The sequence below is a fragment of the Lissotriton helveticus genome, chromosome 10 (assembly GCF_964261635.1).
Source record: "Lissotriton helveticus chromosome 10, aLisHel1.1, whole genome shotgun sequence".
NCBI classification, from domain to species: domain Eukaryota; kingdom Metazoa; phylum Chordata; class Amphibia; order Caudata; family Salamandridae; genus Lissotriton; species Lissotriton helveticus.
In genome coordinates, this window is record NC_136071.1 from 131,744,652 (window position 1) to 131,760,347 (window position 15,696).

The 15,696-nt window shown below is 41.9% G+C and overlaps 1 protein-coding gene across 1 annotated transcript in view; it reads right to left on the bottom strand.

Moving 5' to 3' along the window:
* Positions 1 to 15,696, bottom strand: part of GNPTG (N-acetylglucosamine-1-phosphate transferase subunit gamma) — a 64,174-nt gene that overhangs the window by 38,302 nt on the left and 10,176 nt on the right. Inside the window, exons 3-5 of the mRNA XM_078664932.1 lie at positions 13,187 to 13,254; positions 11,246 to 11,300; positions 11,026 to 11,109 (exon numbers count right to left, since the gene is read on the bottom strand). Coding sequence (XP_078521058.1) covers positions 11,026 to 11,109; positions 11,246 to 11,300; positions 13,187 to 13,254 — 207 coding nt within the window. The remainder of the gene's footprint in view (positions 1 to 11,025; positions 11,110 to 11,245; positions 11,301 to 13,186; positions 13,255 to 15,696) is intronic.

Consider the following 15,696-nt stretch of genomic DNA (forward strand, 5'->3'; position numbering starts at 1 on the left):
TCAGCGGTGCGCGTGTTCGCATTGTTCACAGCACACACTGCACTCCCGCCCTTTCACTCACCCTCATCCCCCCCTGTCCCATCCTCTCTCATCAGCCCTTGTTGTGCAGTTTCTCATTGTTGTTTACCTCGCAGTCTAACCCATGGCACCCGCGCCGTCCCGGCTAGCAGTGTTAGCGCGGATTCTGCGTTTAATCCTGTTTTATCCGCCCTGCTCCACCTCATTGTCTTGTTGATGACCATTTAAAGGGCGGCGAAGAGGTCTCGGCTCTGCGACGTCACAATAGTGGAATGAAACCATTCACTACATTGAAAAACTGTTCCCATCTATATCTTGCTGCCTATAAAATGTAAGGCCCTTTGTACGCAGGATCAGCTCACCCTGTTTTAAGTCTATTCGCTCCCACTAAGTTTATTTGTTTTATTTTTTTATGGGTTTTTATATAGCAGGGACTTTACCCGAAGGTGTCAGTGCGCTTCACAATAGGAACAGAACTGATACATGAGGAGAACATTAGATAGATAGTAAGATAGAACATTGCTTTCAATATTTTTTAATACATACCTCTTCCCTGTGATCTGATTTGAAAATGTTGGCTTGCGTGCTATGTTTTATCCTGTACACATTAAATTAAAACTTAGTATGTTAGAGTATGTGCCCCCCCCACCTCCAGCGAAGCCCAAAGTGCCCCCCTACCTCTCTCCCACCTCCAGCGAAGCCCGCAGTGCCCCCCACCTCCCTCCCACCTCCAGGGAAGCCCGCAGTGCCCCCACCTCCCTCCCACCTCCAGCAAAGCCCGCAGTGCCCCCCACCTCCAGCAAAGCCCACAGTGCCCCCCACCTCCAGCAAAGCCCACAGTGCCCCCCACCTCCCTCCCACCTCCAGCAAAGCCCGCAGTGCCCCCCCACATCCAGCGAAGCCCAGTGCCCCCCACCTCCAGCCAAGCCCGCAGTGCCCCCCACCTCCAGCCATGCCCTCCCACCTCTAGCGATGCCTGCAGTGCCCCCTCACCTCCCTCCCACCTCCAGCAAAGCCCGCAGTGCCCCCCACCTCCCGCCGTGCCCTCCCACCTCTAGTGATGCCCGCAGTGCCACCCCATGTTCCTCCCACCTCCAGCGAAGCCCGCAGTGCCCTCCCACCTCCAGCGAAGCCCGCAGTGCCCCCCCACCTCTCTCCCACCTCCAGCCATGCCCTCCCACCTCTAGCGATGCCCGCAGTGCCCTCCCACCTCCAGCCATGCCCTCCCACCTTTAGCGATGCCCTCCCACCTCACACCCGCACGGGCCCTTTGGCACTCCTAGCGCCCACTCACCCACCAAGTGCTCTTTCATAAAATTTGCAGAGGGCAGGGTCGTGTGCACTAGTGACACAGGAATGAAAAGTCACACAAGTGCTCAAAAGCGCACAACAACAACGAAAGTTCTATATATAAAAAAAAAAAAATTGTGTGTTTGAAAGTAGTTTGCTTAGTGGCTTCAACACTCGTTGCTGACATCTGGTGTGGACGGGTTGAATCGTGTGAGCGCTGACTCTGCCTTTTATTCTTCTAAGGTTGACAAATTGTCATTGTTAGGTAATTACAGCACGTTAACATCCCATGGTCTGCGGTATTCTTGAGTTTGTGAAGACGAAAGGTATGAGATTGTACAGTGGAATGCTGAACAGTTTAAGGAATTTTTGAGCGCCAAGATCTGTACAGGGGTTATATTTATAGCCTTGTTGATCATTCTGTGTTTTTTGGGGAAATGCGAAGAATATATTTGAAATGTGGCTCTGATTTAACTGATAATACTTACAACGCGAGAGCAAAGGCTGAGTTTCAAATTATAATATCAATAACTCGTCTTTTATATAACACTTCATACCACATTCCTAACGTGTCTAAGCGCTGTTACTGTTACTTAATTAAATGAGACTTGTGCATTAGTGACATGGGAATGAAAAGTCACGCGAGTGCTCAAAAGCGCACAACTACAATGAAAGTTCTATATATAAAAAAAGAGTGCGTTTCAAAGTAGCTTGCTTAGTCCCGGGAGGGAGAAACAGCAGACAGCTGCCATGATTTGTTTCCTAGTGGGAAACATTCCCTCAAGCAATCCGTTTAACAGTCCGGCAGGAAGGACTTTGATCACTATCTGTGTCACCATCTTTTATTAATCTAGGAGCAGGAGCCCCAACCTAAACATTGATTGCTTTTCACCACATGCTGACTCACTTAACACTTTCTGCATGCCGTCTGCACTTGCACTTTCACTTTCATTTGAGTCGCAATGGCGGCCGCCGCACACACCATTCTCAGAACGTTGCCCTTGAGCAATGGCAACCGCTTTTTGATTTTATTTTCTGCGTGTCTTCACTTATATTTCGCAATGCCCTGCTTTCCTGACACAATGTGATCCGGGCTTTAGGCTTATATTCATTCACATGGGGGGAGTTGTCCCCAGTTTTCCACTAAGTCAAATACATTTTGAGCGTTGCTTAAGATCGCTCAGAGACACATAACTTACAACTGTCTTGGGGCTCCGTGTGAAGTAAGTAGCTTCAGCTCTAGGAACACAGACACAAAGCTACGGATCTACTTTAAGGTCTTTTTTTTTGGTACATATAAAGTACACGACTTCAAGAACACCTGTGAAGCCCGCGTTTCCCAGAGAGCAGAACCGGTTCCTCAGTTGCATTGCCGAGTTCTGAATCACATTTATACTAAATGATAAGGGAGTAAGCGGAAGTCATACCAGGGTTAATCAGAAACAAAAATACACCTAAATATGTTGTGCCCATATCCATTAAAATCACTCATACTAAACCAAACGAAATTCGCCGTGCATACCAGAATATGTTCTTCTATCTATCTCCCTCACTCTATCGCCCTCACTCTATCTATCGCCCTCTATCTATCGCCCTCTATCTATCTATCGCCCTCAATCTATCTATCTCTCTATCTATCTATCGCCCTTACTCTATTGCCCTCACTCTATCCATCTATCTATCGCCCTGACTCTATGTATCTATCGCCCTCACTCTATCTATTTTTTTTGCAGAGTTATATATATCGCGAACTTGAACCGAACCGAATTGGGTATCAGAGCGCTTTACACAGCACCAGTTACGTTACACGAGGACACACATTCATTTTTGTTAGGCACGGGGAAATTAAGTGGTTTGCCCAGAATCAGTCTATCGCCCTCACTCTATCTATCTATTGCCCTCACTCTATCTATCGGTAATTGCAAACACAACAGTGATGGACAGAATGTGGATCAATGTCACACATTCACCCCAGTCCAAAGATCTGGGCCCAAATCCATCGTTTTTCCACTCCACACCACCCTGGGTTAGACAATGGCGATATGCAAATCAGCGCTGACCCTGTGCCCCATGGGAACAGTCCAGTCCGAACTACAAAAGCCATGTCCTTCCCAGAACGGAAACAAGCATCCGAGGACCGGCCCGGTTTCGAGATAACACCTCTCATCAGCCCGGCTAGCTTGATTCCAGTGGTGTGGAGTGCCTGGGACTCACGTCTTAGCATCCCCAGTACACTTAGAGCGGTAATTGCAAACACAACAGTGATGGACAGAATGTAGATCAATGTCACACATTCACCCCAGTCCAAAGATCTGGGCCCAAATCCATCGCTCACTCTATCTATCGCCATCCCTCTATCTATCGCCCTCCCTCTATCTATCGCCCTCCCTCTATCTATCTATCGTCCTCGCTCTATCTATCTATCGCCCTCCCTCTATCTATCTATCGCCCTCACTCTATCTATCTATTGCATCACCACGGCATCACTCAGCACCACCACAGCATCACTCAGGGGCACCACAACATCACTATGCTCTACCACAACATCACTATGCGCTACCACAGCATCACTGAACGCCACCGCATCATTTGTCGCCACCACATCACTCAGCGCCACCACAACATCAATCTGTGCAACCATTCAACAACAACTAGTTCAAATATGTTCTCTCAATGTTTCAAGCATAATTACAAATGTCACAAAAAGATGTTAATATTTCACTTCTGTTCTTGGATTTTCATCACAATAAAATACACTGAACATAATCTCCACAAAAGTTATTTACAAACGTTTAAGCTATTGCCATTATAAATTAGAATAACTTTTATTTAAGTATTAATTATTAAAAAAAATAAAAGCCATTGTTATTTGTAATATCAATACATCAATACATCCAAGTCACGTAAATACAACAAATATTGCATTACAAATGCTACAGGTGTCACATTTGCGAAAGTTAAAACTATTGGCATTGTAACTGACAGCTAATAATTTCGCTATTTTCAAAACCAACACAAAAATGTAAAAAAAAATGTTGTTTACAATACCAATATCTCTAACTTTCCTAATGCATTGCAAATGCTTGTTTTTGTTGTTGTTAACATAAACTAAGCTCTTATTACCGTACCTGACTATAACGCCACTTTAACCTATTATTTTCAGTGACAGAGAATTGAGCAAAGAATCCCATCCTGACGAAGGCCTGATGAAGGTGGTTGAAACGTGTTAGTCGATGGAAGGAGGAAAGGTGTAAGTGGAGGACGAGAGAGGGGGCAGGAAAACAAACAGCATGCCTCAATGCAAGCAAACTAAAACAAATACACATTACAAGATTTACAAAACTGTAAAAATCACCATCTTGTCCCACAACCGACTGGCCATCTAGCATGGGCATACACTCAAGTCCCTGAGTCAGCCACTTAACCACCTCCAAAGCTAACATAGCAAATCAACAACTAGTCAAGACCACTTGCAAAAACACATGCACCTGCTTATACACCACCCTGGGACTCACTGTATCAGAGTGCTGCTTAAAGGTCCTATTAGATGAACTTCTTCGTAAGGTGTTACGGATCAAACCTCCAAGTATTTCTCTGCTCAACTATTAGAACATGTCAACCCAGCTCCCTCTATACACAACAAAAACCTCTATACACAACAAACTTTAAACAATCTGTAGCCTTGACAACAGCATCCCCTTTGTTCAGCAGACCCTATGCAATGAATGAACGCCTATGTGGAGGTATCTCCTGGGTCCCAGGTAGGAATCCGATACTCTGGATGCTCTGTTAACGTGTCCAATTTTTACCCAGACAGAAACTCATAAAGTAAAAATGTATTAACCAAGTTGGCAACACTTTCACCTTCCTGAAGTGCAAGATTTCCCAGTATCTGCTGGTTGGCCATGTGGACAAGGTTTTCCACCTTAGCCTCCAACTGCAGGACAGAGTAAGCGGTGTACTTCTGTAACTCTGAAAACTCTTGACACACTTTCTGGTGCGTGTAATCTGCGGACTCAACCTCCCCCAGTGTCTTGGAAGAGCCAGCCAACGCAGTGGCACAGTCTCAAGTTTGTTGTTTATCTTTCCAATATTCCCTCAATAAAGGTTACTTTCTCGTCTGTGCTGAGCAATGTGGGTTGACGTAACTTCACTGTGGCCATCAAAAGGACTCATCCTTATAGAGATCCCATATCTACTCCCACTCTCACAGAAGAGTTTCTGACTATTTGAAGGGTGCAAGTTTTACAATAAAATTGAAGAAGCACTCCTTTATCTTGTTAACCTTCTTAGGCAGCATCAAGAAGAAGTATCAAACACACTGGCTCTGAAAGCAGCAGTATGTTTGAAAGGGCTAATTCAGGACTCCCTCATCAGTCTAAATTCCCAGCATGATGATGGCCCACTGCCATTAAATTTCAAAGCAGCAATATGTCCTCCGATGGATAGCTGCCTCCATGCAAGGTTGCTGGTCAACATGAAAGTCTCAACACTGGGTGTTTTTGCCACAGTGGATTAGCAAATGATGAAATGTACAAAGGCGCCGTGCAAGTGGATGTGTAAATGTGAAGAATAAGTACTGCCTAGAAGGTGGTAAACCATAGCAAAGAGTCTATTATGATAAATAAATAGCGGTTGAGAACAGAGGTGGCTCAGTAAAAAGAAATAAGTGCCATACTTACAAAGATTCACAGGATGTCATATCATTTAGCGATATGCCTGGTAAATGCACGGTTAACCGCTCATCAATTAGTCGGAAAATATCTTAAAACAGTGGGTGAGCAAATATAATCAAATGTGCTCCATTAAGAAGGACTCATAACAAAAAGGAATTATGGACTATCTGTGAATATGCTAAATTAACGCCTTGGGGCAGGAACACACAAAAGTGTTTAAAATGGCCGCTGCTGGTCAGGAAAAAACAGAGGTAATAATCTGTAGAGTAAATAAAATAGTAAATGCCAAAATTTAGATTAAAGCAAAGAATAGCGTGACTGGCAATATTTTAGAGTGAGGAAATGTGTGTTCTAATTAAAAATTAATAGAGAATAGGATTGGGTTGGATACACTAGTCTACATCGACACAATATGTCAATAAAACCACAAAGACGGATAGGTCATATGTCAAAACAACAAATGAAGATTAGACATGCATGCATTGTCAGTAGTAAAAAATTACAAGTGACCTAGATTTTGACATAGACAAAGAGTTGCAAAAGATGGGACCAGTGCTGGGGATGTACACACTCCTAGATAACTTATAAAAATGAGTCAGTAACTAGTGGTATCGCTTCATATGAAACCTGAATCATGTAAGTATTTACAGTATCAAGAGAGACTGGAAATATATGTGTAGACTGAAATAAGTTGTGATGCAAAGATTTGTCTATATTTTGATTTAGAGCATACAGTATAGATCAGTATAAAACGGTTGTCAAGGCCAAATAAGCATTGGGAAAGCCAACAACTCTCAACTTACTGACATATTCGCCTTGGCAATGCTTTTTGCAATGCTGTACAATATTGGTAAAAAGCAACACGGTTTTTGCCTTTGCATCAGCACAAAAAAGAGAATAAAAAAAGGTACAATGAAGAGTTTGAAACTGCTACACCATTCCTTCGGCACACATATTGTCAAACTTGCACTCGCCTAAGGAATGACATGGCCACATCATTGTGCCTTTCATTTTTATTTAACGCTTCAAGATGGCAGAAGCTCCTTGGATCAATAAATAAAAAATAAGTGTTTTCAGTGGTATGAAAGCACTTTTTAAACTGTGGACCAGCCCAGCAGCAAATAGCAGTTTCTGGGCATACAAATTTAATTAAGAAAAAATATATATAGTGCGCCACTGAATGGAAAATTATCAAAAGATGAAATTTGAGTTATTGAGATAACGATACTGTATATATAACTATGTAAATATTGTACATATTGACATTTAAAGATGGCGCCCACAGTGATGATGAACGTTAGTCCACTTTCTATGTTTATTATTTCAGAGGTTCCGAGCAATTAACGCGAGAAATATATGTATAAAATGGCGGTCGCGTTTGTTTACGTTGACACAGTGGAAAAAGGCACGTATGCCGAAACGCGTCCTGTTTTTGTGCAAATAAATTGAAAACCTGCAAAATTTACCACGCGAGGGCGGCCGTTTCTTGCTTTTCGGGGGAAATCCTGGAGCGGATATATATATAAACGCGTATTGCCCTCCTGTTTTTACCAGCTGCAATAAAAGTAAGAACCTGTGAAATACGTGGTCCGTCTCCTGCTTTGCCTCGCCGGTCCTAGGTGGATCAGGAAGTGGCGTTCGTGGAGTCTTCTGTATGTATGTATGTATATATGTATATATGGGAGATGTTGTCCCACTCGGAGTAACAGCCAACACCCATAGGCTGACATCGCCGTTGGAAATATGCACAGCATGTGCAACTCGGAGCCCCAGGGTAGCGCTTTTATTTCATATTGCCTTCACCAAGAGTGCGTATTTTTGCGCACATTTGAAATACATTACTTGATGAACTGTCACTCGGCATGTCTTCTCCTATAATTGCAACGGACAGACTTTGTATTATTGAACCATGTGACAATCAAGTGGGAACAAGCAGGCATTTTTAATGCAGGCAGCACAACCTGCTATTTGTGCAGGTTTTTAAATCTCTTTATACACAGTAGATTTATTATCAGGAAGGCAGCGCTCGTGGAGAGCATTTGGCGCCAGCATGTTGTTTTATTATGACAGTACCTTGGCATGTTATCATGACTTTCAGGCTAAACAGACTGTTATGCATAATCGTCTCTGCTTATATTTCATGAATTAGTTCATGCACTATTGTTGACATTACTTGTCTGTAGTGGAATATGCAGTTATTTATAACTCTAATTGTCTTGCACTTTGCAAGGCACGCATATGTTGAAGGCTAGTTTGTCTTCTATTAATAATGTCTACCTCGCAGTCTATCCTTTATGTCCATGTATGCCTGGAGGAGGGCTATATATATCAACAATGTCATGGCGCCATTTAGATTGATAAAGCCTGCTGCGCAGGCGAAACACGTCTCTCTTTTTCTGCAGGGTCGTGGGAGACCCGGATAACAATAAAAAGCCTGATCCACTCATGCCTCGTGTCTCTTCTTCCTGGGAGTAGGATTGTGTGTGTATGTGTATATATATATATATATATATATATATATATATATATATATATATATATATATATATATATATATATATATATATATATATATATATATATATATATATATATATATATATATATATATATATATATATATATATATATATATATATATATATATATATATATATATATATATATATATATATATATATATATATATATATATATATATATATATATATATATATATATATATATATATATATATATATATATATATATATATATATATATATATATATATATATATATATATATATATATATATATATATATATATATATATATATATATATATATATATATATATATATATATATTTTTTTTACAGTTCTGCTCCACAGAGGAGTGGATGTGGGAGACAATGGGTAGTGGGCAAGCGAGTGGGGCAGGATGGGTGAAGAAGTAAACTAGGGTAGAGCAACCAAAAGTGTGGGTTAAGCATGAAAGATGCAGCACGGCGGGGGGTGCACAAAAGAGAAATGCAGCACAGTGCGTGGGGAAGCAGACGAGGGAAGAGCTGGAAAACACATCCACTCTCATGGAGTTCTTGACCACAATGAAAAAGTAGTTCCTAAAAGTGAGCGGCGGAAAGGCACAAGTTGGCTATTCAAGAGAAAGGGAAAGGGAAGAGACTAACAAAATTAACAAGGAAAGCGGTCAAATAAGAAGCAAAGAAATCAGAGTGACAATACACCCAACAAATGACAGCTGTGGGCCGGCTCTACACCCACTCTAATTTCTTATCAAATACACAATAGGTCTTTTGCTACCAGACAGCTTGTGCTGTCTGGTGGTGTCGACCTAAAAATGGGTCCTACGCGGCATACAGGTTCTAAATATAGAGGATGTGAAATGAATCTATTAGAATATACCATTGTTCTACTATTCCAGTGTATTAAGGCCATCTTCTGTTGTATCACCGCTTCGCAAGTACCACACTGCAGACCTTTAAATAATTTCTCTTTAACTATCCACTATTGGTGTTTCTCAGCAGATATTTATTTATAATCGATTCATTGCAACTTTGCTCCTTGTTGAAGTTACGCCCTCTTCCTCACTTCCACAGCACTGTTGTACATTTAAATATTACACTCCCTTAATTATTTGAGTAACTGTGCCATACAGCAATCTCTCATCAATAAATTTAACATTTCATCCATGCAGATGCTGCTTTCGCTCAGAATCTGCCTGTCATAATGAGGACTCAAACTATTTAGGGTTGAAACAGTTGACACAACAAGCAATGAGATCATATCAACACTGTCTAAACAGACATGATAGATGCATACAATTTATGTTGTACTAACACCCTTACTTATTTGATGTTTTTGCCTTGTTTCATATTATGTACATACACATGCTAGATTATATGCTTCCCTTCACTGTAACAGCATGAAAACCAAGCATTTTTAGCACAATAAGTGAAAACGAATGTTAATGGAAATATATATCAATTGTCCTTGGTCATACACTTGTCTGCATGGCTCTTGTTTCCTAATAAGTCACTGATTTCCTAGGTGCAACTAAAGTGTAAAAGAATTGAAAATAACATGGTTTATTGAAGTATACCACTGCTGTTTATATACATCTACGCACATCTAGGGCATCTTGATTAAGGCATTAGGGAGGCAACGTCTCCAGCATGCAGGGAGGGGGGGGGGGCAAAAGCTCTAAATGAGCCCTCAAGTGTGATACACAAGTGTAGCTCATTACCCTCCAGTGATATCCCTCTGCAACCCTCCACACAAAGGTCCCGCAGGTGCCCTTCGGCCCAACACAGGAGTTTGTGCCACAGCCAAGAAGAAATTGGGAGGCTCCTCACAGTGGCAAGTGCTGCCCTGGTGGATCACTTTATCATGAGTTTGTAAATAACACGTTTGCGCTTTACTATGAATTGCCATGTAAGCAACAAAGTATGTAGATGGACCGACTACAAACTGACCCTCATAATGAAATCAGCAACATGCCACCCCAGATACAATGATACATGGGCCACTGCCATCCAGTGGCCCATGTAGAGATACTCAACTGTCACAGAAACTTTTACTCACTCAAATGCCCTCCCCCTCACAGACTCCTACTGGTGCCAAAATCTGGGTATTACCCAAGGCCACTAGCTCAATCTCTCCTGATCTCTACAGAGTTACCAGTAGAGAATGTGCTTCAATCTCTAGCCCAGTACCTTGTGTAGTCACCTAGCAGGTCATCCCCTTCCTGGGGTCAGATATACTTCCTTGACGCTGGAAGCCATGGGTACCTACTGATTAGGTCAAATATGAAATACATATTTTAAAGTTTAAAAAATACTAACCTTCATCAAACAAGCATTTGTTTATGGGTTGACAATTTAAGGTGGAGTAAAGCCCCCATAGCTATATTATTTAGACAGCCTTACTTCTTAGACCAGGCAATACCCTGAAGCACGTTTACAGCAAATAAACCTATGAAAAGGGTCAAGCATCATCTTGCACTGTTCTCGGATCATAGATTAAAATACAGAAAGTCTTACCCTAAAATCCCACTGTAGGCATTCCAGCGAAAAGACTGTTCATGCTGGGTAACATTGTGGAAAGGGCAAAATTCATATTTATATCTGAAAAACATGGAAGAAAAGAGCTTCTACAGTGCAGTACTGTGTTACCTCATCAATCCCCCAAATCAATTGTATTAATTAGTGTTAAGATTAAAAAAAATCTGTCAAAGACAAAACGCTAGTATGTGTTACTTACGTGGATTCCACAAAATTAAAACATTTTCCAGCCAGGCGGAAAAGATGCGGGGGACCTAAGAGTCAGATAAAACAATTTGATTATTATACTAATGATGAGCAAGTCTCAAGTTTAATTTCATTTTCTTTCAGCCACAAACTCCCATCCTGCAGACATGCTGGTTAAGCTTGTATGCTAGATAAATTTTATATGATGAATAAGAATTGTTTAAATCACCATCACTTGCCATCCTGTGGAAATTAACTTTGAAGGTAAAGAGTACCTCGCTACCTCCAATGTAAGCCTATATGCTGGCTATAATGGAAAAACATTCAATAATATCAAACTCTTTAGTTGAAAAACTATACTCGTCTCTCAGAGTGAGTAACATTTTTAACTCACTATTTCTTCTTCCTCTGGAGCCCTTTGGACTGGATTGAGGTGCATCAGTTATGACATTGCTACCCCACGTTACTGCCCACTTTATTTTGCCATGTCAGTTGGTGCTTTCTAGAATCTGTTATCGTTTTGAGGCATCCTATTCAATAACCCCAGACTCCCTTAGTACTCTTTTGTTAACCAAGCCATAGTCAGCATCTCCCCAGCTTGCCTAAGATTTCTTATTGTTTCTATTTATGAGGGCCCTGCCCCTGGGAGAAATGGTCAGCTGGAAGTGGTTTGTACTTGATCCAGTTGCTGGCAAATGAGTTTTCGGACGTCTACTATACTGTTATGGGGCGAATCCTAGTGGACCTCAGACCTAGTTAATGCAGTTTTTAGGTTTCTGTTGGTATTTTTATTGAACCAGTTGACTAGTCCTTGTTGGTATGAGTAGACTTACACAGATAAAGGTATAAAGTCCAATAAGCCAGCCAGAATTGTTTGTAACTTGCTAGCTGAATTTTACCCCCCACCTGCTTGCAAACTATAAAGGTCACATGTACGGCCACTTCATTTTGCGAATTCCTAATTGCAACTTTTTGCAACCCGCAATTAGGAAGTCACAAAATACGATGTACTAATGTGTCTCAGTCACATTTAGCAATTCCTAATGGGTCACAATTGACTTACCTCATCAATATTCATGAGGTTGGTCGCAATGTGAGACCCATTGGGAAACATTAAAAATACAGGGATGGTGGCCTGCTGGGGACAGCAGACTACAATGTCTGCATTTGCTTCTAAATAAAGCTACTTAAAAAAAAAATGCCACCGATTCATTTCAAAAAGGAAAAATGTAATGTTTCAATTTCATCTAAAAAAAACACGTTTTCGTAACCATTCAAAAAGGGGAAAGGGTTCCCTGGGGACCCCTTCCCGTTTTCAAGTGGCTTACCACCTACTTGAAGAAGGCAGTAAACTGCGAATGTTTTTCGACCGTATTCCAGTCGCAAAACATTTATGCATCCTCCTGCGACTCGCTATTGGTAAGGGATGCCCTTGACATGCCCTTTCCTAATAGGGACTCACACATCCTATTTTGCAAGTCCGTAATAGGTTACTGACTCTCAAGATAGGGTTAGTACATGTCAAAAAGCTATTTAGTGGTCAAAAAGCTAATTAGTGGTCACAAACGTCCCATTTCTTCATTTGTAACTGCAAAACCTTTTTTATACATGTGCCCCCCAATGACAGACAATGTTTTGCCCTTATTATTATGTTTCTTAAATTATTTATTTCATGGCACCAGCAGAGCTCAGTAACGTAATTTGTCGAGGGAGTCTATTGGTAGTGTCAAAGAATTCCTCCTATTAAAACACTTTAATAAAACTTATTAAAAAACCATATATAAATTAGCAATCTGAATTCTACAATATGTGACTGCTCTGTATACGTTTAGCTAATGACCTAACACCTGATGTTTAGGCGAAAGAAAAAGAAGGTACTCCTTGAAAATAATGAAATTTCTTTAGAACATACATATGTTAAAAACAGTCAATAAAATCCAAGACAGCTGGATACCTGACATTGAAGAAGGTTCAACCTTTGGTTGCAGTTTATTGGACTGTGGCAAAAATGGATTATTTAACCTAGACCATAGGAAACAAAAAAAAAATGACAATTTAGAAAAAGGTATACTGTCACACAGCATATATTTATTGGGATCATCAAGTACATGTGTTTATACCACCTTTAATAAAAATGAAATACACAGTTTGCATGTGATGGGGGAACATTTTATAAATGGAAAGGACATAAGTAGTTGGGCGCTATTAGAAAGCCAAATGATATTTTCATGTATGTTGAGGAGATCTTCATTTCTCTCTTATACAATCACACATTACAACACTAAGTACGTTCATGACATACAACGGGTATTTAGAAAGCTTGATTCTAGCTACAAAGCAGCTCAGCACTGTGCAAACAATGGGATACAAGGAAAGTAAAGTACAGGGGATGGAGATCGTAATAACTGCGGGGTGCTGCATGTACTGGGAGGGGCAGGGTATTGTTGATTCCACGGTTTATCAACAGACCCACAATCTGGCCCTACTCTTTGTCAAAAAATCCACATCAGCTCAAGACATAAATTTAAATGTTGTGCAGGGTGGAGACACACACTCCTTTCTCTTCTTTTTTTTTTATTGATCAGCTTGTAGCAAGAGGATACATAGCCCCGAAGGCGGGACCAATCACGTCAGTTGGAAAAATAGCACAATACAAGCATTTTCCATTTCAAACGGTACCCAAAAGAACAGACCCTCCACCATCCCCAGCCCCAATACCCGGCACTGAATTTGTTACTCTTGAACCCAGTGCAGTAGATAATCTATACACACAACAATCTTCAACGGCGGTCGCAATCCCACCACATCGAACATCCAGATCATCATTACATCGGTCTACTGTAAATCAGGATTTCCATGTAGGTACCCTGTGAGTGGAGTCCAAAAGTCCTTGGGCTGCGAGGTCTCGGGCAGTTCCTCCGCATAGGTCCCCAATTGTTCCCTGAAATACAGCAAGTCTCTGACCCACTTTTTCACTGTTGGGATAGCTTTAGCACCCCAGCATTGCGCAACCACCCGCATGGCAAGCAAAGTAGAGACAGCCACCAGTCTCCGATTGCACGGTTTGAGGCTATTTACCCAACCCAGTAGGCAGACATCAGGCGCGCACACCACAGTTTCCAGCTCAACCTCAGAAAGCACTCGTGACCTGAATCCAGAATGCATGTATACCAGCGCAGTTCCATGCAAGATGCATAAAATCTGCATCATCCTGCCCACACCACATACAGCATGCACTCTCCAGCAGACCAAATATCCGCAATTGAAGAGGTAGGTAATATAACTGATGCAGGTATTTGAAATGTATAATGCGGAGGTTACAATTCTCCGTCAGCGTACAACAAAACTTCCAAGCATCCAGCGACAATGAGGCCCCTAGTACTGTATTCCATTTATTGTAGGAGGGATTGTCAATAAGATCCCTTTCCCTCAGGTAAGCATTATACAATTTAGTTATCAGACCCCTATGTTCTTCGCCTGCTAGCATCGCCTGCAGTGCCATCAGCATTCTTAGTTCTGCTGGATAATCAGGATATATAGCTTGCACCGCCTGCCTCACACGTACATATGGGAACCCCAACATCATACCGTGACCCCCCCCTTTCTGTATATCGGATAACGGCCGTAACTTGCCATACTTATAGAGGTCACCCAGCCGTGCAATCCCCACAATTCCCAGTGTGTTCAAGGCGGTCTGCTTGTGTCGCAGAAATATCAGGATGTGCAGCAAGCTGTAGCTCTAGGACATAGAGGTAGTCCAGTTGCACACTTTTAGCAAGAGTTTTCCATGCCCATGCAGTGCATTGAACAGGGTTGATTTTGGCCTGCGGCTCACCACCTCCACCCAACAAAGCAGCCGTCACCAGTGGCACAGGGAGCACCAAATGTGCCTCAACTGCAATGTGCGGCTGGAACCGCTGTGGAAAGTACCAGAAATGTGCGAACTGCACCTGAGCGCACAAGTAGTAGAGCTGCAGGTCAGGTGCTTCAAAGCCACCTCGCTCAAACGGTTGCACCAGCACATCCCAGCTACATCTGGACTTCTTGCCTCCCCATACGAAAGTCAGCAGGGCTGACTGAAGCATATTAAACAACACGATATTCAGTCGGGTCTGGATGTTGACGAACAAATAGAGAAGTTTGGGCAAAATCGTCATTTTAGTGACTGCTATTCGATCAGCTAGTGAAAGCGGTTACTTAGCCCATCGTGACGATTGGTCGGTAACCTTAGTAATGACACAGCCATAATTCGTAGAGATCACCACATCTGGATCTCTATGCAACCATATGCCTAAATACCGCACCCGGTCAGTTGACCACATCAGTGAGAAGTCCAATTCCACTTCACGGGTACCGGGCGTCAGCGGAAACACCGTCGACTTTGGCCAATTTATGCCTAGACCTGAATATCTTTCGAACTTCACGTATTCGCGGAGTAATTCCGGTAAAGACGTAGCCGGCTTG